At 44.3% G+C, this 27,354-nt stretch overlaps 2 protein-coding genes across 4 annotated transcripts in view; one reads left to right on the forward strand and one right to left on the reverse strand.

Annotated features, from left to right (window-relative positions):
* Window positions 1-1,219: 1,219 nt before the first annotated feature.
* Window positions 1,220-14,221, reverse strand: DESI1 (desumoylating isopeptidase 1). Its single transcript, XM_066596439.1, has 6 exons — window positions 14,046-14,221; window positions 13,855-13,876; window positions 12,982-13,051; window positions 9,713-9,822; window positions 7,308-7,430; window positions 1,220-5,321 (listed from the first exon to the last, which is right to left on the reverse strand). The coding sequence occupies exons 1-6, from the start codon at window positions 14,134-14,136 to the stop codon at window positions 5,228-5,230; spliced, it is 510 nt and encodes a 169-aa protein (XP_066452536.1). The 5' UTR covers window positions 14,137-14,221; the 3' UTR covers window positions 1,220-5,227.
* Window positions 14,222-14,322: 101 nt separating this feature from the next.
* XRCC6 (X-ray repair cross complementing 6) overlaps window positions 14,323-27,354 on the forward strand; it is a 44,190-nt gene continuing 31,158 nt past the window's right edge. Inside the window, exons 1-3 of one of the 3 annotated variants that reach the window (XM_066596436.1) lie at window positions 14,323-14,467; window positions 17,825-17,918; window positions 25,377-25,486. In XM_066596436.1, coding sequence (XP_066452533.1) covers window positions 14,336-14,467; window positions 17,825-17,918; window positions 25,377-25,486 — 336 coding nt within the window. In that variant the 5' untranslated portion in view covers window positions 14,323-14,335. Of the gene's footprint in view, window positions 14,515-17,824; window positions 17,919-25,376; window positions 25,487-27,354 lie in introns of all 3 variants that reach the window. The other 2 variants (XM_066596437.1, XM_066596438.1) reach the window with 2 other exon arrangements.

Raw genomic sequence — 27,354 nt, forward strand, 5'->3', positions numbered from 1 at the left:
CAGTGTTGTCATTGATATGATTAAAGTGGCAGAACACATACATTGGGGATCTTGAAGGCCCCCATTCTCAGGATCATTAGGGGTTTCAGTGGTCAGACCCCTACGGATCATAAAGTTATCCCCCATCCTGAAAATAGGGCATAACTTTAGATCTAGTTACAACCCTTTGAAAATAACCATATGTCTGCAGCCACCACTAGGTGGAGCTCAGTGTATATGGATTGACACACCTATTGAACTCTGGGAGATGTAGAACTCTATAGGCCATGAGCTTTCCCTTAGTGGTCCTTATGGGTCAGGAGACGCATCATGCCCCTCTTACTGTGGACTCCTTAGCAGATGACGTGGTTTGCCTTTATGGAAGGTGCACCACTGTGCTACATGTATACCCCTTTGGGATAACATAGGAATTACTGTCTAAACAATGGGTCAGAGAGCCCAGCAGCTGAGGGGGGCAACAATGGGTCAGAGAGCCCAGCAGCTGAGGGGGGCAGCAATGGGTCAGAGAGCCCGACAGCTGAGGGGGGCAGCAATGGGTCAGAGAGCCCGACAGCTGAGGGGGGCAGCAATGGGTCAGAGAGCCCGACAGCTGAGGGGGGCAGCAATGGGTCAGAGAGCCCGACAGCTGAGGGGGGCAGCAATGGGTCAGAGAGCCCGACAGCTGAGGGGGGCAGCAATGGGTCAGAGAGCCCGACAGCTGAGGGCGGCAGCAATGGGTCAGAGAGCCCGACAGCTGAGGGGGCAGCAATGGGTCAGAGAGCCCGGTAGCATCTCACCCCCTCACCAAAATAAGCAAACTCAACCGTACTGAATACATACTTAGGGCGCCCACCCACTGGCGTTTTTTTTCCCTGCGAAATTCGCAGCATTTTTTTCTCTGCAGGGGTCTATGGGACTTGTAATGTTAAAATCGCGATCGCGCAAAATCGCGATTTCGCGGTAAATTGCGATTTTGCGCGATCGCGATTTTAACATTACAAGTCCCATAGACCCCTGCAGAGAAAAAAAATGCTGCGAATTTCGCAGGGGAAAAAAAAAAAAAAAAAAAAAAAAAAAAAAATCGCCAGTGGGTGGGCGCCCTTATGGTGGAATCAAGAGAAACAGCAGTCAGACAACCATTATTTCCAGGGTATGGCCACTTGAAGACATAATATGTTCTGCTGACAGATTCCCTTTTAATAGTCCTTTAGAGGGTATCTTATAAAGAATCAATAAGATATTATGATAGTGAAACATTTATTATACATTCAAATCCCAAGTTTCCATGGGAAAAATACATTAGTAACTAGTTCATAACACACAGGATACTAAACCATGTTGCAAAGAATGTATAAAACATAATACTACATCATGCAAGATGTAATATATCCACTGTTAATTGTAAGGATTAGACACAAAGAGGTATAAATGTATATAAGAGTATATAACCTTTACTCATGTCAGGGCACAAGGGACAGGGAGATCTATTAACACGTATGCTGATCTAGTAGTGTAAAAAAATAGGTTTAAATTCATAATGATATCCTATTTATAAGGAGGGTAAAAATTGTAGCAGCATTTCTAAGTCTTCATTCCTATGGGAGTTTCTCCAAGATGAGTAAAGTTAGTTCATGAGAATGTAAGAAAGTCCCATTGCTTGCATGAACAGTTGCTGCAGACTTCAGCTGGATTTAGACAACTGCTTTATTTTTTTCCTAAGGCTTTGTGCAATGGCAGAAAAGTGGTAAGACTCCTGCAAAGGGGGTCTCTATTGAGTCTCCACCTGTGTGCCACCCTATAATGTTTTTAGGGGAGATAGGCACTGCACCTTTATCCCTGATGGCACACACCACGATTTCTGTCAAATTAGCTTAAAATTGACAGAAAACCACTTTGATTAAGTTTGAGGCATGTGGGGGTGCAGCCAGGCTGCATGCACCTTTAGGAGTGCTGGCTCACGGCTCTGCACAAAACTAGGCAGCAATACTTGATAGAGGCCTAAACTGCAGCAAACTCTAACATGCACAGTATTTCCCCCTGACTGCAATGAAAGTTTTGTGTTATGGGTTAATGTATATTTGTTCTGTAAATAACAGTTTTGAATTACAATTAGAACTTGTTTCATTTGTTGGAAACCTCAAAACACATTTGAAACATTTACTATAAAGAATCATTAAGTCTAGTCACTATTCCAGTGTAGGCTGGGCGTTACGGAATAGGTTTCTGAGATGGAGGGTGACCCTCTGACAGAATGAAGAATTGGGTATTCAGACTCCAGGGATCTCTGCAGAATGGCCCTCCATCTCCCAGTGTATACAGGGGTCTGCCCACAGACAAAAAAAAAAAGAGGTTTGGGTACAGTGTTGGCCAGTGGAACAAAAAATGTGATTGTTCTCAGAAAGAGAAACCAAGTAATCTTGTAAATATGATGCCTAACAAAAAGATGTTACAGCGAGCTTTCAGGGCTCCATCGCATCTTTATCAGGGCTTATTCACACAAGTAAGAAACTCGCATGAGTTTTGTGTAATGCGATGCACACAAATGAAATCTTTTCCTTTGAATCAATTTATTCACATTAATAAGGAAAAAAATAAAATAAATAAAAATCACAGCATGTTCTATTTTTGAGCATTCCCGCAGGAGGAATTGTTTCCTATGGAACATTTGGAGAGAAAAAAAAAAAAAAAGTAAAAAATGATGGCACTCCAAAGCTGTGCAATGTGCACGCAAGTGCGATTTTTCCCATTAAAGTTTATGGGACATACTTACAATCCTTTCCCACATGGATATGCAATTTCCCATAAGCCATGTGATTTTTAATCAAAACCGCATTGCTGCGAAAAATCACCTGCTAGCTTGCCCATGTGAATGTAGCCTCAGGCTGACAGAAAGGCTAAAAAGCCCCAAAAGCTCGCTGAATCATCATTTCACTTTGTTAGCCATTAAAATGGTATCATAACTACAAGATTTTGATCCTCTTGTTGCGAACAGTCACATTCTGCCCATATGGCGTCAATGGCCAAACGTATGCCAAGAAGGAGGTTCTCCTGGCTCAACATTTACAGTATACATCGGGATCTGCAGCGCCAATTGTGCCTTCCTATGCAACTAACAAAACAGCTTTGTAAGATAGCGTATAGACGCACAATTACATACGTCCTGCGGCGCTACACCAAACAGAAAGCAAAATGATATACAAGAGATGAATCTCGTTTTAGTGCTACAATCGCCCTTTTGTGGTACAGAGTACATGACACATGTAGCGGTGTTATCAGAGAACACTAGATGTTAACTTGAACCGCGTTGAGAACTTGAACCGCGTTGAGAAATACTACAGATACTGTAGGTCTGTTCACACGTGGTAGATTGGCTTTGGATTTTCCGCAACGGCAAATCCTCCTTTTTGACAGGATTCCACAACGGATTTCACTTCTTTGTTTTAAGGTATGAAATCCGCAGCAAATCCACATAAATATCCACACCATTTGCAGTACAGTGGTTCAGTAGTTAATACGGTTGCCTTGCAGTACCGAGTCCCGGGTTCAAATCCGAACAAGAGTAACAACTGCCTGGAGTTTGTAGGTTCTTCCCGAAGGTTTCCTACCACACTTCAAAAACATACTAAGGGGTGAATACAGATTGTGAGCCGCATAGGGACAGGGCCCAGTGCAAGCCATTAATTTCTGTGTATGTATGTATGTATGTATGTATGTATGTGCAGATCACTAAGTAATTATGCCACTGTGGAAAATCCGCAGCAAATCCATCCTGTGTGAACAGACCAACAGTTTTCACAGCGATGATACAGGTCACACAAAATGGTAACATACACTGCCTAAAGCTACATTTGGCACAGATCTTAACCATTCATTATTTCTAGACACTAATCTAGTTTTACTGAGGATTACCCGTGTCGTGGCTAGTAATACATGGCCATTTATGTAAGTGTATCATCCCTTTAGACGCAGGAAATGAGGTATTAGGAACTTCCACCTGACAGTGCATGACGTTAAAAACATTTCAATGTATCAACGCTACTTTTCTGGAGTAAATACAGAACTTTTTGACACTTTTCTAATTGAAACAGTATTTGAAAACAAGGGTAATTCCATCCTGCACCACTTCCATCCACACAGCATGCACTGCACAGGTGGGAGATACTGGCTCACTGTGTAGTAATACAAGGAGATCATGTAATAGGAAGGCCTAATGCCTATAAACCGGAACAATGAAGATAGATAACATACATTAAAAATTAACTTGCAGAAAAACAACCTCCGTGTACACGTGGAGGAAAACACTGCGGAGGAAAATGTTACTGCACTTTGTCTGTCTGTCTTTACTGGACAATAAGGGAGCAAAGTTCAAATACTCAATGTCCAAAAGGAAAAGATACTTAGTGGCTGAAAACACTGTGTCCTGTAAAAGTACGGATTGTTTTCCGTACATTGGTCAAGGTCTCCTGCTTACAACCTTTCCACCTACCCTGAAGAAGGGGACTATGTAATGCAAGATCGAATACCTGCAACAGAGAGCTTACATGCATCTCATACGGAATCCATGGGGGCTTCTGGACTCCCCAGATGGGTGGACAGTAATGCCAAATACACTCAACCCTTCTTAAGTCCATTTTACAAGGCTTGACGAGTGTTTGTTTACCCTATGGTCAGCCCAACTAAATATGCCTGCAATACACTGCTGAACGAGCAAATGCCTTTTCGAAGGCCGGTTGGATATTTAATGCGGGCATGAGTATGGGGCAATCAATATGGGGAAAAGTGATCTGAGTCATGATCATTCGACTCCATACTTGCTGCTATCGGCTTGTGTAAAAGCCACTTAACAAGAACCGATCAACATGCTATATTGTCAATCAGGGTATTACGGACTGTAAAACAACCCTCACTGAATAGACAGCATTAACTTCGTATACAAGATGAAAACAAATTACTCAGCCTTTGACTGATGGACTTCATAAGAAAAGTAGAAAGGAGGGGAACACAGACTGGGACTTCAAAGGATATCTGCCCTCTGTCTCCACATATGGTTCTCACCCAAAACTACTTTTTTCTTCACTAGAAAGTTTTCTTAATGATACAACTTAAACAAAGACAAATATTCAGAATGTATTCTAATATCTTACTTCAAAAGTTGAATGTAAAGGAACAATTAGGGTCAGAAATAGATAAAAGTATATTAAGTTAAAAAGCAGGGCACTGCCCACATTCGGGAGCAGGGCAATCTTGGTTAGCTTGGTCCGTTTTGCCTGTTAAAACAGTTTCCTCCAGGTGGTTGAATTTGAACAGAATCCAGCAGCGGACGGAGGGCTTGTCCAAAGGGTCTGCAAAAAAGAAAGACTAGAGTGATTTGGTTTCTAGATAGTAAATGCTAAAAAGAAGAAGATTTGAGGGGCAAAAGCAAATCTACCTCTAAAGGTAAAACAGAGCAAAGAGGTGCGTTGTGTATCTCACAGCTATGTGTCAGGTTTCCCTTCTACATCATTTTCCATCCAAAACAGAAGTAGTAGAGTCCTCAGAATACAACACAGTAACAGTATAATAGGCTTAAAAAATAAAATAAAAAAGAGGATATATGGCCATCCAGTTCAGCTAATAACCCCCACCCAAGGTTAATCCAGAGAAAGGCAAAAAAACAAACAAAAAAAACCCAATTTTCTTCATTTTAGGGAAAAACATTCCCTCCCGACTCCAATCTGGCAACCAGAATTATCCCCGTATCACTGCCCCTTCTGAGTAATCAGTGATGTAATGTGTAATATTGTATCACCCAAGTAAGGCATCCAGGCCCCTCTTATACTCTTATCAAGTTTACCATCACCACGTCCTCAGGAGAGAGTTCCATAATGTCACTGCTCTTACAGTAAAGAACCCCCTTCTATGTTGTGTCGAAACCTTTTTCCTCTTGATGTAGAGGGTGCCCCCTTCTTACAGTAACAGTCTGGGGTATAAAAAGACCATGGGAGAGATCTCTGTACTTTTCCCTGATATATTTGTACATAGTTATTAGGTAGCCCGGCTGCCGTCTTTTTTCTAAAGTAAACAACCCCAATTTTGATAACCTCTCTGGGTCTTGGAGTCCGCCTATTGCATTTATTACTTTAGTTGCCCCCTTTGTACGCGCTCAAGCTCTGATATGTCCTTTTTGAGTAGTACCAGAGCCCAAAACGGTCCCCAATATTCCATGTGTGGTCTGACCAGTGACTTGTAAAGAGGAAGAATAATGCTTTTGTCATGTGCCCCTAGAACTTTTGACGCAGCTGTAGTGGCCCAAAACACCCATTTCTGGCCCCTCTATAATGGTCATACATGTCTTTAATGTGGATGCACTGTGCAAAGTGTCTTGTCTGCTGTCATGTGTATTGCAGAGCTGCAGCATGGGTTTATGTCTGAAAGTGGCTGAACATTCATTGCGATGCAATTTTGACATTAGAAGGTCCCTTTGACTTTTGCAATAAAAGCTTGCGCAATTTATCACGATTATTCTCAAAAAAAAAAAAAAGAGAAAGAAAAACGCTGATGCTCAAAAATTGTTAGAACAAAGACGCGATTTTCTCGCGACAAAAATCACAATCGCCTGTGTGGCACTAGCCTAAGAAGATCAATGTAAACACGCTAGATGTGAAGGAATATACAGGGAGAGCACGGCAAGGATTTGCAAGCATGTGAGGAAAGTTTCCCTACTTCATTCTTACAAGATCTAATCCTGTTATTGGCATGGAATATACAACTGCATGGATAGCAGCATGAGTACAGCCATGTGAATGTGGACAAAACCCCATGATTAAACATTTTTGTCACGATTCCTCAAAGAATTAGTTCTAGAAGTGTTCCTTTTTTGAAAATCATGTTTTTCTTATGATACATTTTCCTCTATTAAAAGGAAATAGGGGGAAACCAATAACTCTGTATGAACATAAGACATGCTGTAGTTTGATCACGAGATGCAGCATCCTCTAAAAGCATCCCCCTGGTTTGAACCACAAAGTTTTGAATAGGGCTTTAAAAAGTCTTATGAATACTATGTACATATTGCAGTGGCCTAGACACAACTGGCACAGAAACATAGTAGCAGTGGAAGCTCCATTCCTTCCGTGGAGCGGCGCGACTGCAGTTTACCACAGACTGTCACCAAAGACAGCAGTAAAGCCACGTAGCAGTGCGGCTCACACAGACGGCTTTATGATATGCAGCAGAGATCTTCTTTACCCAAGTAGCTATTTGAAGTTTGTTTTAAAATCCAAGTTCTACTCACTCCAACACAGCAAGAAGCCATCAACTGAAGAAAAAATATATACGTATGTACTTACGTAGAGAGAACCTCAGACGGCAGCTCGGTAATATATGAAGGAATCTTCTTCCCAGTCAGAAATTGAGCGACTTCATTGCTAAATGTATTGCAGTTGTGATCAAATAAATGATAGGTCTCCCCACTGTGGTGAACAGAGCAAAACAGCAAAGATGAGACTTACACTTGGTTGGCGGGAGAAAATGAAAGAAAAAAAAAAAACTTGAAGGGGTTATCCAACTATTGGAAAGTTTTGGAAAACGGCTGCAGATTTCTCCTGACGATCCTCCTGGCGTTTTCTTACAAATGGCTATCACCTGCCTGTTATAGCCAACAAGTGGCCTCAGCTGCCGCGTGTCATACTCCACGGCATCACCACTCAGATGCTGCAGGCCAGGAGTATGGCACGTGACCCCAGATTGGATATAGCAGTCAGATGGTAGTTTGTAAACAAAGACTGGGAGGACGCTGGATCTCTAGGGTAAAGAACAAGTGTTGAACGACCCCTTTAACCCCTTCAGTGGCAAGTTTATTATGACCATGTCAGCGCAGCAAGCCCCAGAGATTTTCCTGAGGTAATTCGAAGTGGCAAACAAGTACAGTGGCACAATAACGGTGTGTCCTGGCCAGCATTTCAGCATTAGAGCTGTCCACCGAAATCTTCCGGGGTTTAACTGCATGGTCAGTGCAGCAAGCCCCGGAGATTTTTCAGACGTGCCACTAAAGGATTTAGTACCAGGAAAACTGCAGTTCTTAGAAGCATAGGGGCATTCAGATCATTACTGTAGCAGTTTTCTAGTTTGACTGTTCTTGTTTCATAATGATACTGAAGTTTCTGCATAAGTTTTGAAAAATTAAACTGATTTCAGGTATATTCCGAAATAGCGGGAAAGCTGTGGATTTTTCTGCAGTGGAAAATTCTGCTACAAAAACCTCAGCATTTCCACATCAACAGAGTCAAAATCAGCACCAGTGAATTGTGACTCAAAACAAGTTGTGAAACTGCAGCCAATTTCGCTGTGTCCCTCCTCTCACTTCGTAATCAGTAGCCTCTCCCTGCAGCGCAGCCAGCCCTTAGATCCCTCACCCAGCGTCCGCCAGTCAGGTGATGCAGAAGTGGGTGGCGGTATGGGTTTTGACAGATTTTGCTATGGAATTTTCAGTTATGTGTGAAAATACCTTTAGTGCATAAATGGGCCGGCAAGCTGTACCTGATCTTTGTGCTGATCATTTCACCTAACCGCATTACTGTATGAATAGGACATGAATTCTAAGAATATAATTGCCCTTCCTTTACAACCAGAGGAATTTGGGTAAAATTCCCTGGAAGACATGGGGATTTCAAATCTCCCACAGCTGCCCTCAAGGTAACATCAGTATACTATGGGTGTTGTTTAGATAAAGATTTCTCATTTTGGCTCCGCAGTGTTGCATTGGAGGGGTGAAAAACATCCCTGAAAGAACTTCCTACCAATTAAAAATATAATTTATCATTACTCTTTATATTACAGTTGCAAGAAAAAAAAAGTAAGCTGCTTTGGAATCACATGGATTCCTGCATTGATTACCCATAAAAAAAAGTGTTGGGATTGTGTTTGTTTATAATTGTGACTTTAATAACAATCAAACTAAAAAGACACAGTTGTACTGGTTAAGGCCCAATGTCCACATGCAGATTCCGCGGGACGGCTTCCATTGAAGTCAATGGAAGCACTCATATCCACAGCACAGCCATAACTGTCATTGTGGCTGTGCCGGACGCATCCACCGTGCTGAAGAAGGAAGATCCCGCCGGCGCAGAGTAGGTCCACGCTGGATCTGGACAGGTAAGAAAACCTTTTTTTCCTCCCACTGTCCGCGGGCACAGCTGGATTCCGCTGCGGGATTCAGCAGTCGTATCTGTGCGTGCAAGTGGACATTGGGCCTTAGCCTCTTAGGGCCGGCTGCACCAAGGTTTTGACCTGAGATCAACAACAATTGTTCTAAGATCAAGTAGAAAAGTGTTGCACCAACATGGTTTAGCCTGTGGCTGCAGTTCAAACTTTAGTTCAATTTGATATTTTTTGTTTAGCCGTTGTAATCCAAGATGCTGGACTCGACTGGTAGTTTTTTTCTGGGTGGTGACAGTGTACCCATGCTTGCTTCTGGTGGCAGCCATTTTTTTTTACTATCACTATGAATGCTGGGAAGAACAGCTGATCGCAGTTTAACTGAACCTGGATCGATAGCATGGTTGGTGCCACCAGCCCTTAGCGAACACACCACGTTAAACATCTATTGTAACATACAGATTTCGCAGCGGACTTGACACAAGTGCTCTGCTGTAGACATTACACCCCATGTGGACGTACTCCAAGGGATACGAGTATACACCAAGTATATGATCTACACTTGTGTCCTTCCAATCCTATTAAAAATAATGCCCACCTGAAACCAGATTCTCCCAAAGATGACAAATACTCTAGAAAGATCTCTTCTGTCACTTCGGTGGTACCAAGGTCTATTACGTTGTCTGGTTCACCCAGCATTGTGCCCCCCTAAAAGAAGAAAAGGAAAAAAAATCATGCAAGAGTGAACAGAAAACTTGCATTTTCAATGACTGCATCATACTTTGAAGCAATGAAAAAGTTTTCCCACAGTTCTACAAGATGGTGATTCAACACTGATCCAGTCGACTATCGTAGTAGGACGGCAGACATTCATGCTTATTTTTGTTAAATAGGACATCGTTTTTTCCACAGTTTCAATATTTACCTGTGCAAGGAGGGGAATGAGTCATACTGCTCATTGAAGTTTATGAGGGCAGAAGGGAAAGAACAGAAGGAGACACTCACCTAGACATGATTAGAGCTAATGGTAAGCTATGTACTGCTGTTTGTTCACATCTCCACTGCTCAGTACTGCTGATATGTCTCTGTGTGTTACAAACAGTTACAGAGCAGATTATGCAGTTCTCTGTGCATAATTTATAGAACACGGTAGCCAAGCTCCTCTCAACAATTCTGAGGAACGGAGAATCAGCTATACAGCCTACATAGGGGAAATTGCAGGACACAAGTCATATAATGGCCAGAGATGGACTAATGCCTCATGCACACATATAGCAACTTATTCTGAATAGTTAGATGCATGGAAATCTTAAAGTGTATCTACTAGACTCTTAACTTAAAAGGGTTGTCTCACAAAATGATGTTATCCCCTATAGTGTCTGAGCACTGGGATGCCTACCAGTCATGAGGATGGGAAACCCGAGCATTCCCGAATGGAGTGTAGATTAAGCGTGCACAACTATCGCTCCATTTATTTCACTGTGATTGCTATAGACAGTCAAGCACCTGTAGTCAGCTATCCCCATCTGTCTCATCGAAAAGAATGGCGTGGTAGAGCACACGAGTGATCACCACTCTAGTCAAGAACTCACAGAACCCCAGTTCTCATGATTGGTGGATGTCCCAGTGGTTGGACCTCTACGATCAGCTTGTTATCCTATATTTAGTGGATAGGAGACAGCTTCTTTTCTTGGGACAACCTCTGTAACTAGAGATGAGCGAACGTACTCGTTTAGGGCGATTTCACAATCGAGCATCGCTATTTTCGAGTAACTGACTACTCGGGCAAAAAGATTCGGGGGGCGGTGTGGTAGAGCGGGGGGGGGGGGGGGGGGGGAAAGCTCTCTCTCTCCCACTCCCCTCTGCAACCCCCGCTCACCCCCGAATCTTTTCGCCCGAGTAGTCAGTTACTCAAAAAAAAGCGATGCTCGATTGTGAAATCGCCCTAAACGAGTACGTTCGCTCATCTCTATCTGTAACCCCTTGGTGACTGTCCTTTTTTTGGGGGAGGGGGGGGGGTCTGTTTTTATTAAATAAATGCTAGATTGCTCTTAGTGGGAAGTGGGGGTGAGAGAGGGAGTAGGAAGGGCTCAAGGGTGAAAAAGGCAAGGATTAGATTTTTTAGGAAGGAATCCTACTACGGGTTACACCTTGATGAATCAATACATAGAATTTACAGAGGACCGCACATATACCAACTTAGATATTAACAAAGTCTAAGAAAGCATTTTTCTATTACTTCTAAAAGATTATACGGGATTAGATCAGTTTAGACCGTGGGTCCCAGGTAACTCAGAATTTTTTGTGGGTTCTATTAGTGCAACATTAGGGGCAAAGTGAAAGAACCTCAAATCTGCCCTTTATCTTTTAGGCATTTACTATGTAGTATTAATGACGGGATCATCTTTTCTGCAGGCCGGTAAGGTTACGACAATACCAAAATTATATATATATTTTCTTAGTTTGTCCACTTTTGGACAATGAAAACCCTTTGTAAAATATAGAGATGAGCGAGTATACTTGCTAAAGGCAATTGCTCGAGCGAGCATTGCCTTTAGCGAGTACCTGCCCGCTCGAGATGAAAGATTCGGCTGCCGGCGGCGGGCAGGGAGCCGCGGGGGAGAGCGGGGCGGGACAGTGAGGAGATCTCTCTCTCCCTCTTGCTGACTGCCGCTACTCACAGCTCCCCCGCGCCGGCACCCGAACCTTTCAACTCGAGCGGGGAGATACTCGGTAAAGGCAATGCTCGCTCATCTCTAGTAAAATAACTTTTGCCATCGCTGCATTCAGAGACCCATAACTTTTCTACTTTCCCATAGATGGGGCTGCGGCAGGGCTTGTTTTAGTGTGACAAGCTGTAGTTTTTACTCGTACTATGTTGGAGAACAGCTAAAATAACATCTTGGCTCTTTTTTCTATTGCAGTGGCGTTTAATGTGCAGGATAAAACGTGTGATCCATTGATTGCACTGATCGGTATGGAGATGTTGGCAGCAAACATATTTTTCAATTTTTTTTTTTAAACCCCTCCCTGTGTTAACTCTGTACATGCTGCGATCAACATAGGTTGAAAAAAGGTTCAAGGGGTTGTCCAAATTAAAAAAATTTTTTCTTAAACAATAGAACAGTATGCCATTGGGTGTAGCGGGAAACCGCTGCACATGTTGGGAATCACCTAACCGTACATTTCAGGCCAGACTCCTGCGGGGAGTTGTGCGTACAGGTCAGGGACTGATACAAGGTGCATTTTCACTAATATGCATTTAGAGAAATATTTTCTGCAGACTAATGATTTGTCAGTGAAAACAGATATTGGATTTCTGGCGATAGGTCCTCTTTAAATGGGAGTTTAGGGGCTGGTTGTTGTGTGCAGCAGCTCACGTGGCACCAATTACTTTGGGAATTTAAGAGTCACCAGAGCGTAAAGAGTACATTTGCGACAGGTCCTCTGCCTCTTAGGCATCCATGTCAAGTGGAATACCACAAACAATACACCCATTACTGTTGTACAATAAGGGGGAACAAGTGACTTCGGACCACTGAATAGCACTAGAATCAGGGTCCCATCTGTGAATAGCTGATAAGTGTCGTTGCAGGAAACACCCTTTAATGATCATTGTAAGAAGGCACATTGGCAGTCAATAAGAGGGGAATGAGGGACAGCAGCCTGGTGGGTACCAAGTAATAGATGCCAACAGATCAGCTGTTATTGACCTATGTGAACAATGCATAAGGGTGCTTTGACTTATTTTCAAGCACTATATGGGGCCATCGTTAGCTGCCAGAAGGAGCAGGAGCGCCCTGAAGTGAAAGTGCAGGTGCCCTTTAAACATTGTGGTGATTAGGGAAAGAGGTCAAAAGTACTTACTGGCTCACAGCTAGTGATGCCTCCTCCACCATAGAAGAATTCTTCTTTAAAGACGATAACCGAGGTGTGCCTGGAAGACAGAGCAAGCAGTTCTTAGTACACGTCCCGGATGAGTGGCACTTTTACCTTGTGTCATTTGAAATGATTCTACTATTTGTAAGACGGTTCAATGTCTTTAGGTTGTCACATAGACTTCCTTGATGACGACAGCATGCACCCAGTGTCTTATCTACTGCATCATCTAAGAGATACGCCCTCTAATGGACAGGGTGGAGCGTACCATCATCACAACTCTGCTTAGGCCGAAGAAATTGTTTCATCACCCAATGATGGCCTGCGGTGGTCGCTTCAATGCATTACCAGGCACTGCAGTGTATTTGTACTTTTGGAAATTACGGCAACAGCCACATTCACGTCAAACTACAGAAATTTGCACGGCAATCATCAATAATTGAGGAGCTAGAGGCGATACAACAGGGTACTAGAGCCTCTATGCCCGCCTGTATCACATCTTGTATCCAAGCTAGAGGCAGTACAACAGGGTACTAGAGCCTCCATGCCCACCTGTATCACATCTTATATTCAAACTAGAGGTGGTACAACAGGGTACTAGAGCCTCCATATAAGGGGGTAGTAAGTGATTGTAATCACTTACTTAAATCAACATTACAATCACACCGGGCAAGTTTCATTCAATTCTGAATTCTCTGGGCTCTTTTGCCAGTAGGTGTCCAAGTATCCAGCTATACATCAGTGCATACAAAGTGTCCAGGTGTATCTATCTGTATCGATCCAGGTGTGCCTATAGCTCCATCTCTGTACATGTAGAAGCACACACACTAATATATTACACACACAGCTGCGGCCACTTACCAGATCCCCTCCAGCTGTTTACCTGGAAGAAGCAGAAAGAATTGTTAGAAGAGACTACAGAACTGCTTATTCATCCCCCACACACAGGAGGCCAGCAGGGGGCAGCAGGGAGCACACCGCTCTAGTCACCTCAGTACCAGGCTCCATCCAACCCAGTGACATTTACACCCGCGCCTACAGACACAACCTACCCAGCATGACGGGGCTCAGGCGGCGGGCGAGGCCCCGGGAGAGGTCGTACACGTAGATCTGCACTGGCGTCGGGCCCTCGGCGCATTCCATGGCGGCTCTACAATTCCCCACAGTCACTCTGGCCCTGCAACACCGACTGACAGCCCGGCAATACAAGGCGGGCTTACTCTGTCCTAGACACGCCCACTGCGGGGAAGCCAGCCAATCCCTCTGACCAGCAGGAACACCAAAACAAGCAAACCGTAGGAAGCACACCAGGAAGACACGCCCACTTGCAATGTCATGACCAATGCGATGGAGGATGTGTCCGGAAACAAACGTGCTGATCCATCATGCCCCGCCCCTAGTGCCGGCGCCGGGTAGTGACGTGCCTGGAGTAGATCCGGGACGGGGAGCGCGAGGAGTGCGGCTGCTGGGGCAGGTACCGGCGGTGTAGCTGTGTGCACTGCTGTAGTCTCTGCACCCCCGGTAAAGGGCCACGAAGGATACGTCACACAATGACGTCATCCAGGGGGTGCACTTACTTTCTGACGTGCTTCAATTGGAGACTTGTTGGTTTCCGTCTACCAGAATTGTCTCCATGGAGACAGAGCTGAGGCGTCTACCAAAGAGTCCCGCAAGATGGCTGCTAAGCCTGCGTCGCTCATCAGTTTACTTGTCCGCGGTTTGTTGGACCCTCAGGAAATAGAAATGGCGGTGATAACCCAGCCAAAAATCTGGTGTTCCTGACGTGGTTTTACCGTCCTGACGGCCGCGAGCATATCCTGCAGGCGCTTCTACGGAGCCGTCAGCGTCCTCGCGTGTAAACGCAGAAAACCCCTGAGTGGCGGATGATAATTAGTTCTTTGTACTCCGCACTAATTGTCGCCGGCTCGTTCTCTAATTGCTCGGTTCGCACTGCGCTCGTTCAGTTACGTTTACAGCGAGGGTGACGAGCCAACGATGTGCCTGTAGTGACAGGCGGCATGGCGAACGGTGATGTTATAACGAGAAATCCGCAGGCCTGACCGGACGCCGCTCTTCAATACAAACCGCGGCCGGCGGCATCCTAATGTTCCAATATTGGGGGGAAAGATTGTTTTTAGTAAATGTAAATACAAAAACCGTATCTAACGGTCGACTGGAGAGAGCGAGAATCGCCGCGGCTGTGAAAGTCCTAAAAAAGTGCTTTATTCCACATGGTAAAAAAAACCCCAAACCCCAGAATTGCTGTTATATTGGTTGCATCGCTTCCCAAGAAAAAGTCCCACAAACCGGAGAGCGGTCGGATGAAAATTGCAGCTCAGCCCCCCCGCCCCCCAAAGCAAATAAAAGAAAAAAAATGAAAAAAAGTTGCAAAAAAGCAACAAAAACCCCACCTTTTGTATCCCCACATTGTAGCGACGTACAAACACTTTTACGGTTCATCGAACAACATAACAACAACCCCCACAGAACCGCGGTGCACCGAGTACTTGCGCAGACAAAATAACTCGCCGTGAGCGCACAGGTTTTCTGCGTATGGCGCACACATTTACGCGCACACATTGATTCCGTTGGGCTCTTGTAAATGCCACCATGACTGTTTCGCATTGAAATCAATGAGTCTATTTACTGTGTATTACGTGCGCAAATGTTGTACACATAGTACACTGTGCAAATACGCTGGTGTGAACAAGCCTTAGGCTAAAGGCATGTGGACGTATTTATTGAGCCATGGTGCTGTCCGTGGTACCCCAGTCCACTCCCATTATAATCTACAAGGCCTCATGCATGGGTTGGTGGTCTGTGGCCATCCTGTCTGCTTCAATGGATCAGAATGGCGCACGCAACGTCCCATAGATCGCACGGCACGCGGACACTTGTTCCCTCACCAGCTTCGTTATAGGAAAGGAAGTAGTAAAACACACTACAATTTAATACATTTTTTTTGTGCGTTTCGTCATCTTGCGTGCAGTTTTTTTGGGTCAGTGGCTCAATTTTACCGCAGCATCCTCGAGGGGTGGCTTTTTTTTTTTTTATAGACAATTTTCCTCCGGCATATTTATAGGACTGGAAAATGTGTCTTAGAAATATGTCAGTAGAAGAAGCATTTGTAAGAAAATAAAATAAAATTGAAGGTGTACAAAGAAAGCCCAAAGGTAAAGATGTGCGGGCGTACTTACAGTCCGTGTCTACAACGGAGCGAGCGTACTTGTAGTCCGTGTCTACAACGGAGCGAGCGTACTTGTAGTCTGTGTCTACAACGGAGCGAGCATACTTGTAGTCCGTGTCTACAACGGAGCGAGCATACTTGCAGTCCGTGTCTGCAATGGAGCGAGCATACTTACAATCTATGTTTACAACGGAGCGAGCATACTTACTATCCCTGTTTACAACGGAGCGAGGATACTTAGTCCGTGTGTACAATAGAGCGAGCATACTTACAGTCCGTGTCTACAACGCAGCGAGCGCACTTACAGTCCGTGTCTACAACGCAGCGAGCGCACTTACAGTCCTGTCTACAACGCAGCGAGCGCACTTACAGTCCATGTCTACAACGCAGCGAGCGTACTTAGTCCGTGTCTACAACTGAGCGAGCGTACTTACAGTCCGTGTCTACAATTGAGCGAGCATACTTAGTCCGTGTCTACAACGGAGCGAGCGTACTTACAGTCCGTGTTTACAACGGAGCGAGCGTACTTACAGTCCGTGTTTACAACGGAGCGAGCGTACTTACAGTCCGTGTCTACAACTGAGCGAGCGTACTTACAGTCCGTGTCTACAACTGAGCGAGCGTACTTACAGTCCGTGTCTACAACAGAGCGAGCGTACTTACAGTCCGTGTCTACAACGGACTAGATTCTGACAGATCCGTTGTAGTCAACGTGCCAATTCCCTCATCAGTGTTGTTTTACACAGACACACATATTGCGTAAAAAACATGGCGTACATTATTCTAAATGATTTTGTGGATGAGACTCTCACACTCAAGTCTGAAGAAAAACGGACACGGTTCGGGTTCGCTCCATGTGCTGTTTGTGTTTCATGCATCCTTTGCTAATAAACGCTGATAAAACGGACACATGACTGCATATGGATGGCATATGGAACCGCACGCACATGCAGAAAAGTTTTTTGAGGATGCAACATGGATAAGTCTTTATATGCTTGCATGCCTTTAGCCTAAGATTGTATTCACGTGGCGTATTGTGGCACGTATTCCATGCCACATTCCGCTTACAATATGCATCTCATCTGTAATGGGAAACCGTGTTTACATCATGGCAAAGCGTTTCTTCTAGACACATTTAAAATACACGTCACAGAAAATAAAGTAGTGACGTTGCGCCTTTTTTCATTTTCCATGTCGGATTTCCTCTTTGCAATCAATGGGACATCAAAATACACGGCACCGGGATTGGACGCATATTTTGACTTATATTCGCAACTAAAAACCAAGTGTTCACAGGGGCGGATTTTTTTCACCCCGTCAATTACGCTGCGTGAACATATTCGAAGGCCCCAGTCAGATGGCCGCATTATGCTCAGTATTTTACATCTGTAAGCCAAATCCAGAATTCGTCTAGCGAAGCCGCGCAAATCTCAAACCTACAGAGAGATCCATTTACTTCTTCCTGTAAAGCCTTTGCCGTGTTGGTGGTAAAGGTCTGAAAATGGGCCGATGTCTGTCTGTTGAGTTTTGTTTAGCCCATGTGTGGCTGGCGTTATAGACTGCAATACCCTGGATTGCATTTGTGTATTTCCACAGTTTCCATTGCTTTGTATAATTAGATTATTACATACATATTTCTTGTAGATTTCTGCAATAATGCCTGAGTGGGGATCCTATTACAATAAAGAAGAGGATGATGAGGATGAAGAACAGGAGGACGGAGGAGGAAGCCTTCAAGGTAAGAGTCCTTGTTGGAAATCTGTATTCACGAAATACCAGTGTTAATGTCTATTTCATCTTGTTTATTAGAGTTGTGTTATGTAATAATAATCTTTATATAGTGCCAAACATATTCCGCAGCGCTTACAAAAACGGGATACAGAAAGCCAAAAGTGCAAAAATACAAAAAACCACGGTTACATAGTAATGAGTTGGTGGAAACAGTAGGGATGAGGGTTCTGCTCCAACGAGCTTACATACTACAGATAATGGGGTGATACAGAAGGTAGAGGGGCTGGAGAAATGCAGGTATGGCGAGGTGGGGAGTGTGGAATGCTATACACAGACAATCGTCAGACATTAAGCCGTGTGGTGGCTGAATCGGTATGACTGTCAGGGGCGGTTGATGGCGGCTGGCAGGGATTGCAGTCAGTAGGTCATGGAGCACGTTATCAGGCGGAGTACAGAGGGGTTTGGTTTAGGGGATATTGTATGCCTCCCTTAAGAAGTGCGTTCTTCGAGCACGCCTGAAGTTTTGTGAATCAGGGATTGTTTTGGGTAGCACATTCTAGAGGAGCGGTACTGCTCTGGAGAAGTCTTGGAGGTGGGAATAAGGTTCGAATTAATGTGGCACTCGGTCTGATTTCGTTAGCAGAGCGTAGGGCCTGGGCTGGGTGATGGATTGAGATGAGGGAGGCGATATAGGGGCGCGCTGCGCTGTGGAGAGCTTTATGGATGAAGGTAGTGAGTTTAAATTGAATTCTGTATTTGACAGGCAGCCAGAGCAGTGACTGGCACAGGGCAGAGGCGTCCGAGTAGCGGCTGGACAGGAAGATGAGCCTGGCTGCCGCATTCAGGATGGGGAGGTAGAAACAGCAAAGGAGACACTGAAGGAGCGGTCAGATGGGTAGGAGGAGAACGAGGAGACAGCAGTGTTCTTTACGCCAATGGAGCGAAGCATACTGAGGAGGGGTTTGTGGTCTACAGTGTCAGATGTTGTGGAGAGATCGAGGAGGATCAATACAGAGTAGTTACTCCTCGATTTGGCTGTAAGGAGGTCTTTTGACACCTTTGTAAGGGCGGCTTCTGTTGAGAGTTGGGGGCAGAAGCCAGACTGTAGGGGGTCGAGTAGAGAGTGTTCTGATAGACCGCTTATAAGGCGGGAGTAACCCAGGCATTCTAGTAGTTTGGAGATGATGGGGAGGTTGGAGATAGGTCGTAGTTGGTAGATATGATGGCGTGTTTGAAAGAAGAGGGAAAGATGCCAGAGGTCACAGAGAGGTTGAAAATAGCGGTGAGATGGGAGATAACCATGGGAGAGAGGGACGGAAGGAGGTGTGAGGGGAGGGGGTCGCTAGCGCAGGTGGTGGGACGAGCAGAGGAAAGCAATCTGGAGACTTCTTACTCTGTCGTTGGTCTGAGTACAGACAGTGAGCAGGGGCTGTTACTGACAAGACTAGGGCCAGGGGAAAGTCTGAGATTGGGAAGTGCCGGATGTCGTTGATTTTCTTTTTGAAGTAAGCAGCCAGCTCTTCGGCACTGAGATCCGTCACTGTGGGCTGCGGTTTAGGGCTGAGAAGGGAGTGAAGGGTATCAAAGTGATATTTAGGGTTGTGAGATAGTGAGGAGACAAGAGAGGTGAAGTAGACTTGTTTGGCATGGTGGAAGGCGAGGTTGTAGGTTCTTAGCATAAATTTGTAATGGAGAAAGTCCGCGGACCTTTGCGACTTTCTCCACAGCCGTTCAGCACACCTAGAGCACCGCCGGATGAAGCGCGTTTGAGACGGGAGCCAGAGTTGCAGACGTCTGTATCGGATGGCTTAGGTCACTGGAGGGCTTCATCCAGGGCATGTTTGAGAGCGGTGTTGTAGTGTGCGGCAGCCAGGTTGGGGCAGGAGAGCAGAGAGATAGGGGGTGTGAATGGTCCTAAGTTTACTGTATGTACGGTAAGTAGGAGGGTCTGGAGAGATGTTAGGGAGCTTGACAGAGAAAGAGAGGAGGTTATAGTTAGAGAGCGGGAAAGGGTAGTTAGAGAAGTGGGAGGCAGAACAGAGACTGAGGAAGAGCAGATCAAGATTATTGCCATCCCTATGAGTGGGAGAGGCTGTGAGTTGTGAGAGACCAAGGGAGGAGGTGAGCGATAGAAGCTGAGAGGCAGATGGGGAGTTGGGGTCATTAGTGGGGATGTTAAAATCACCTAAGATGAGGGTTAGAATTTCGCAGGATAGGAAGTGGGAGAGCCAGGCAGCAAAGTGGTCCAGAAACGGGCAAAAAGCACCTGGGGGGCGATAGATAACTGCTACTCGCATGGACAGCGGACGGAAAAGTTGTAGTATATGTACCTCAAACAATGGAAAGGTGAGTGAGGGTTATAGGGGGGAATGACTTGGTAGGTACATTTTGGGGAGGGAAGAGCACCCACTCCTCCACCACGCCTGTCATCTGGTCTCGGGATATGGGAGAGCTGCAGGCCATTGTAAGACAGTGCAGCAGGGGAGGCCGTGTCAGATTGCTGTATCCACGTTTTTGTGAGAGCTAGCAGGTTAAGGCATTTAGCAGTGAAAAAGTCGTGGACGGTGGGGAGTTGATTACATGTTGACTGGCTGTTCCAGAGCGCACAATTAAAGGGGTCAGGAGAGGGTATGCATTGGCTAGCAGTTGGGCTTGAGGGATGTCCAAGTCAGGTAGGTAGGGGGTAATAGTTGGGAGCAGTGGAGGGTGGATCAGGATTGGGAGAGATATCCCCAGCTGCTAGAAGCAGCAAGATAGCGAGGGTGAGCAAATGGTTAGGAGATTTTTAAGGGCAACTGTTATGTTTCTCCGTGGCATTAGGGGGTTTGAGGCTTAGTAAGAAAGTAAAGAATGAATGCGAATTGTGCATAGGTGAGGATAGGAGACAGGGGCTGATGTGAATAGAGTGCCCCAGAGGTAGGCATTGGAAAGAGGTTCTGAAACTGACAACAAGGATGAGGACAGAGGTGACAGCATTAGTGATAGGTTTGAATTGTAAGGCATTTGGGCAGAGTCCTGCCGTATCGAACTGCCATTTTCAAAATGCATAAAACACTTGATTCATCTCACACTTAATACAGCTCGTATTCGCGAGGCTATCATGCTTACACTGATTTTATAATGAAAGTTAAGGTGACATGTATACTGTATCAGGCCGGGCTGACACGACATATGCATAAAACGCTGCGTGTATCCTGCAGCGTCTTACTGCTGAGTCGGCCTATCGCTGTCATGGCAGCGAGCCTTCCTGGTTTCTCTCTTTGTTTAAATTTTTCACTGTGTCGCTTTGCAGCGGTGTGTATAAACGTGTGTAGACGGCGTTTCCATACGGCAGAAAAATAAATCGCAGCATGCACTATTTCTCTGTGTATGGTACCGTATGAAAACGCTGCCCCTACGCAGGCATTGCGAGAGGGACGCATTTTGAAACACATTCCCACTCTAAAAACCCCACCGCACATGTCCATGGCGTCAGATTCTCGGACATTCACCATGTTGGCCGAGCGAAAGTTTGTGTGTAAAATGGCGCGGTTTTTCACATACGCCCGTGGACATAAGTTTTAAACGCTATGTATACGCAATGTAAGTGTGTATGTATAGTGTTGATTACGTGCCCATAGGGAACAATGTGCTCTATCAAGTGTAATACATGGCAATATACAGCATGCTGCATTATTTTTTGCACAGTTATTAAACACAATTGATATTTGCAAGTGTGAATGGATCAATGAAAGCGGTGTACTTTCATTGACTCCATTCGCCGTGTAATACGTAGTGAAGTTACGCTTGTGCGAGCCCGGTCGTAGAGAAATGAATCTGTACATCCTGCTGCATATATTCATGGAGGCAGACGGAGGTATAACAACTGCTTCCTGTTAGTCCCTGTTTTCACACGGTCATTAGGGCCAAGAGGGCCAATATACGAATTTCAGGGAATCAAATGAAGAAAGAGGCTAATGGTCTTTGACATATCCGAGAATTAAATCTCTGTTTTTGATATTTGGGTGGCATTCTGCTTGGATGTCATAATTGATTTAGTGATTTATTGCAATCTATATATATAAAATTGAATGTATGTCTGCGTGCGTGCGTGTCTGTCTGTCTGTTTGTCCTTTATGCGCTACTACACCATTCATCCGATCGCCATGAAACTTTGGGAAGTTGTTGAGTACACTCCTGGGAAGATTATAGGCATAGTACAATTATGCTATGATAAATGGCGCGCGTGCGTGCGTCGTCGACAGTTACGCCCCCCCCCCCCACATAGATCGTTCGATTTCCATCATTGCCACTAATTCTCTCACTTCCCAATGTCGTAGAAACATGAAATTTGGCACGAGCATTGATTATGTCATAAATAGGAAAAGTTAATGGGTCCCAACTCGATTATTCAATTCTAAGCGCCAAAGAATTAGCGTCCAAATTTTACGCACGGAATCTCATTTTCTCACTTCCCAATGTCATAGAAACTTGAAATTTGGCACGAGCATTGATTATGTCATAAATAGGAAAAGTTAATGGGTCCCAAATAGATTATTCAATTCTAAGCGCAAAAGAATTAGCGTCCAAATTTTACGCACGGAATCTCATTTTCTCACTTCCCAATGTCATAGAAACTTGAAATTTGGCACGAGCATTGATTATGTCATAAATAGGAAAAGCTAATGGATCCCAACTTGATTATTCAATTCTAAGCGCAAAAGATTTAGCGTCCAAATTTTACATACGGAATCTAATTTTCTCGCTTCCCAATGTCATAAAAACTCGAAATTTGGCGTGAGCATTGATTATGTCATAAATAGGAAAAGCTAATGGGTCCCAACTCGATTATTCAATTCAAAGCGCAAAAGAATTCGCGTTCAAATTTTACGTACGGAATCTAATTCTCTCGCTTCCCAATGTAATAGAATCTTGAAATTTGGCACAAGCATTTATGTAATAAATAGGAAAAGTTAATGGGTCCCAACTCGATTATTCAATTCTAAGCACCAAAAAATTAGCATCCAAATTTTACGTACGGAATCTAATTTTCTCGCTCCTTAATGTTATGGAAACTTGAAATTTGGAACAAGCACTGATTATGTCATAAATAGGAAAAGTTAATGGGTCCCAACTCAATTATTCAATTCTAAGCGCAAAATAATTAGCGTCCAAATTTTACGTACGGAATCTAATTCTCTCACTTCCTAATGTCATAGGGACATGAAATTTGGCACGAGCATTGATTATGTCATAAATAGGAAAAGCTAATAGGTCCCAACTTGATTATTCAATTCTAAGCGCAAAAGGATTAGCGTCCAAATTTTATGTGCGGAATCTAATTTTCTCCCTTCCCAATGTCATAAAAACTCGAAATTTGGCGTGAGCATTGATTATGTCATAAATAGGAAAAGCTAATAGGTCCCAACTCGATTATTCAATTCAAAGCGCAAAAGAATTAGCGTTCAAATTTTACGTACGGAATCTAATTCTCTCGCTTCCCAATGTAATAGAAACTTGAAATTTGGCACAAGCATTGATTATGTCATAAATAGGAAAAGTTAACGGGTCCCAACTCGATTATTCAATTCTAAGCACCAAAAACTTAGCGTCCAAATTTTACGTACGGAATCTAATTTTCTCGCTCCCCAATGTCATGGAAACTTGAAATTTGGCACGAGCACTGATTATGTCATAAATAGGAAAAGTTAACAGGTCCCAACTCAATTATTCAATTCTAAGCGCAAAATAATTAGCGTCCAAATTTTACGTACGGAATCTAATTCTCTCACTTCCTGATATATATAAATGAATGTATGTCTGTCTGTCCTTTTTGCGCTACTACACCATTCATCTAATCACCATGAAACTTTGGGAAGTTGTTGAGTACACTCCTGGGAAGATTACTGGCATAGTACACCTATCCTGCGAGCATCGTCGACAGTTATGCCTCCCAGACAAAGATCGTTTGATTTCCATCTAAGGCACAAAAGCAAAAGGCATAACGAGCAAGCATGTTCAACTACAAAATGATGCATCCGCCGAACGTTTCGCAAGACAATTGCTGGATATTGAGAATGCTGAGGTAAAATGAAAGCTGTGCTGTGATTGGTTGCAATGTCTTATACTGCTGAGGTAAAATGAAAGCTGTGCTCTGATTGGTTGCTATTTCTTATACTGCTGAGGTAACATGAAAGCTGTGCTGTGATTGGTTGCTCTATATTATACCGCTGAGGTAACATGAAAGCTGTGCTGTGATTGGTTGCTATATATTATACTGCTGAGGTAACATGAAAGCTGCTGTGCTGTGATTGGTTGTTATATATTATACCGCTGAGGTAACTTGAAAGCTGCGCTGTGATTGGTTGTTATCTAGATATATAAAAACGAATGTATGTATGTATGTCTGTCTTCGCAGCAACGAGCGACGGGTAAGCTAGTGTAGTATAAACTATGTAGATATGACATAATAATACTTCCTGCAGTTATTTTTTTATATATTGGATAGGTCATCAATAGTTGATCGGCTGGGGTCCATCGCTTGGGACCCTGACTGATCAGCTGAGCGGACTTAGGCCTCATGTCCACAGGGAAAAGAAGAATTAAAATCCGCAGCGGATCACCCGCACGCGGATCCGCGCCCCATAGGGATGCATTGACCACCTGCGGATGGTCAATAAAAGTGAATTAAAAAATTTCTGGAGCATGAAAAAAATAGACATGCTCCATTTAGGTGCGGGTCTCCCGCAGGGACGGCTCCCGCAGGCTTCTATTGAAGCCTATGGAAGCCGTCCGGATCCGCAGGAGACTCGCGTCTGAATTAAACTCACCTGCTCCGGGCGATGCAGATCTTCCTTCCTTCGCGGCAGGATCTTCTTTCTTTGGCCCGACGGATGTGCTCGGGCAATGCGCGCGGCACGCTGCCGACGTGCCGAGCACATCCGCCGGGCCGAAGAAAGAAGATCCGGCCGAGAAGAAGAGAAGACCTGCAAGATCCGCTGCGGGTAAGTTTATTCTTATTTTAATGCCTCATGTCCGCGGGGCAGGAGGGACCCGCTCCGGATTCTCCATGGAGAATCCGTAGCGGGCCTGATTTTCCCCGTGGACATGAGGCCTTATACTGTCAGCGCCGCAAATACACAGAGGTCGGAGCAGAAGCAGCAGAAGTCTCCATGCCGACCTCAGTGTAGTGGCCGGAGTTTGTAACTGCAGGCACAGCTCACATTGATTTCAATGAAAACCTGCTCCGACCTCTGTATATTTGCGGCGCTGACAGCATGCGTCAGCTCAGCTGATCGGTCGGGGTCCCAAGCGACGGAACCTAGCCGATCAACGTTTGATGACCCATCCTAAGGATACAACATCAATACTATTCACCCTGGAAAACCCCTTTAATGTGACATTTTTGGAGATGTTGTCCTAATATGTGTGTAACTGCTTTTGTTAAAAATGGTCATGTATTTTTGTCCTTTCTCTGCTGGAGTAGAGTCTTACTACGGAGGCCGGGACAGTATCATCTTCCTCATTGACGCCTCTAAGCCGATGTTTAAGAGCATGACTAATGAAGATTTAACACCGTTTGACATCGCGCTGCAGGTAACTAAGATTAAGCATGAGCTAATTTAATCTGTTTGTTGCATTTCCATGTTGTACACATTGGACTGTCTTATGGATTTTGGTTTCTTCCTAGAGAAGGGCACATCAGTATTACGGATCTGTAATACAGAGGCAGTACTGATTATAGTACATACTAATGCAATGGACCAATGAAAGGGCTTTATAATGTACCTGCACGATACTTGTTTACAAACGTACTTGTGTGAACAGGGTATTCCCATCTCGGGTATTACCATAACTTGTCGGAAAGAGCCGAGCGCTTAGTGCAGGACTGCTTCCATAGGCAGACTTTAATATACTCTTCTATGTAAGCTGCTGTGCCTGCACTAGAGATAACAGTGTTCAGCCATGCAGTTACATGAAGACGGATTTCTCTAGCAACGGCCTCTAGCTGCATTGCTGAATAGGGGTTTTCTATGAGAAATGTACAGAATGTTCGGATTCAGCATATTGCAAAAATACTTACAATCATCTATTTTGTACATTTTAGAAGAAAAGTCACACTTGAAGATCTACTATGATACCAATGTCTTGTTTTCACACTGAAGTGACAATAATTAGATCACAGGCTGTACTTGTACAATAAAATATTTTAGATACTTTGACATAAAACAATGTTTGTTTGTTTGTTTTTTACTCATTTCATTGAAAAATATCATTCGGCATATACAAATGTTTTCAGCAACTCTGCCCTGATTCAGGTGTTGGAAACAGACATTTGTGGTTACGAAATATACCCGTGGTATGTTTAATATGTTTTATTGAGATTTTGCATATTAATCACATACATAACATAGCTACGAATAGACAGAAAAAGAAGGCATCTGTTTTGCATCGGACCACGCAGGGTCTAGGCAGGAGAATTAAATATAGGAAACAAGTGCAACAGTAGTTCTATAAACCGTACCATCATCTGGGATTCCCTCTTGTGACCCCCTGGGGGCGGCCATCAATGAACGATAATTGTTAAAGCATGACCTTAGGTCCTCACATCTGATTTTCTCTTGTGCCTGCTTAAACGATTCAGCTCTCGACTGGCTGAACCTACTGTAACAGAGAGTGGTAACCAACATTAACCCCTTCCTGTTCCATGACGTAGCGGTCGTCATGGAGCGGCAGGGTATGTATGAAGAGAGGTTGCGTGGCAACCTCTCTTCATACAGTGCGGGCGTCAGCTGTTTATAACAGCTGACACCCGCAGGCAATAGCTGCGATCGGCCGATCGCGGCTATTAACCATTTAAATGCCGCTGTCAATTCTGACAGCGACATTTAAATCCCCCAAACGATGTTCGTGGGTCCTGCACGCCCCCCGTGGTGAAAGGCCCCAGGGCTGCCTTACCAGACTGCCATCCCTGTGGGGTGGCTTGATAGACTGCCTGTTAAATTGCAGTATGACGTAATGCTATAGCTGCAGGAGTGATTAAAGCAGGGGGACTTTAAAGTAAGGTTAAAAAAAAATCAATAAAGTTTTTTTAATTTGTAAAAAAAAAAAAGTTATAAAAGTTTAAATCACCCCCCTTTTGCCATATCTATTATTAAAAAATCTAAATCATAAAATAAAAATATGTATTTGGTATCGCCGCGTCCGTAAAAGTCCGATCTATCAAAGTAGTGCATTATTTTTCCCGCACGGTGAACGTCATCCGAAAAAAAAAATAACGCCAGAAATGCACTTTTTTAGTTACCCTGTCTCCCAGAAAAAAACGCAATAAAAAGCGATCAAAAAGTCGTATGTATTCCGAATTGGTACTATCGGAAACTACAGGACATCCCGCAAAAAATGAGCCCTTGCTCAACTACGTCGACGGAAAACTAAAGTTATTGTGCGCACAAAATGACCGCAGA

This window comes from Eleutherodactylus coqui, chromosome 3 (assembly GCF_035609145.1).
Source record: "Eleutherodactylus coqui strain aEleCoq1 chromosome 3, aEleCoq1.hap1, whole genome shotgun sequence".
NCBI classification, from domain to species: Eukaryota; Metazoa; Chordata; class Amphibia; order Anura; family Eleutherodactylidae; genus Eleutherodactylus; species Eleutherodactylus coqui.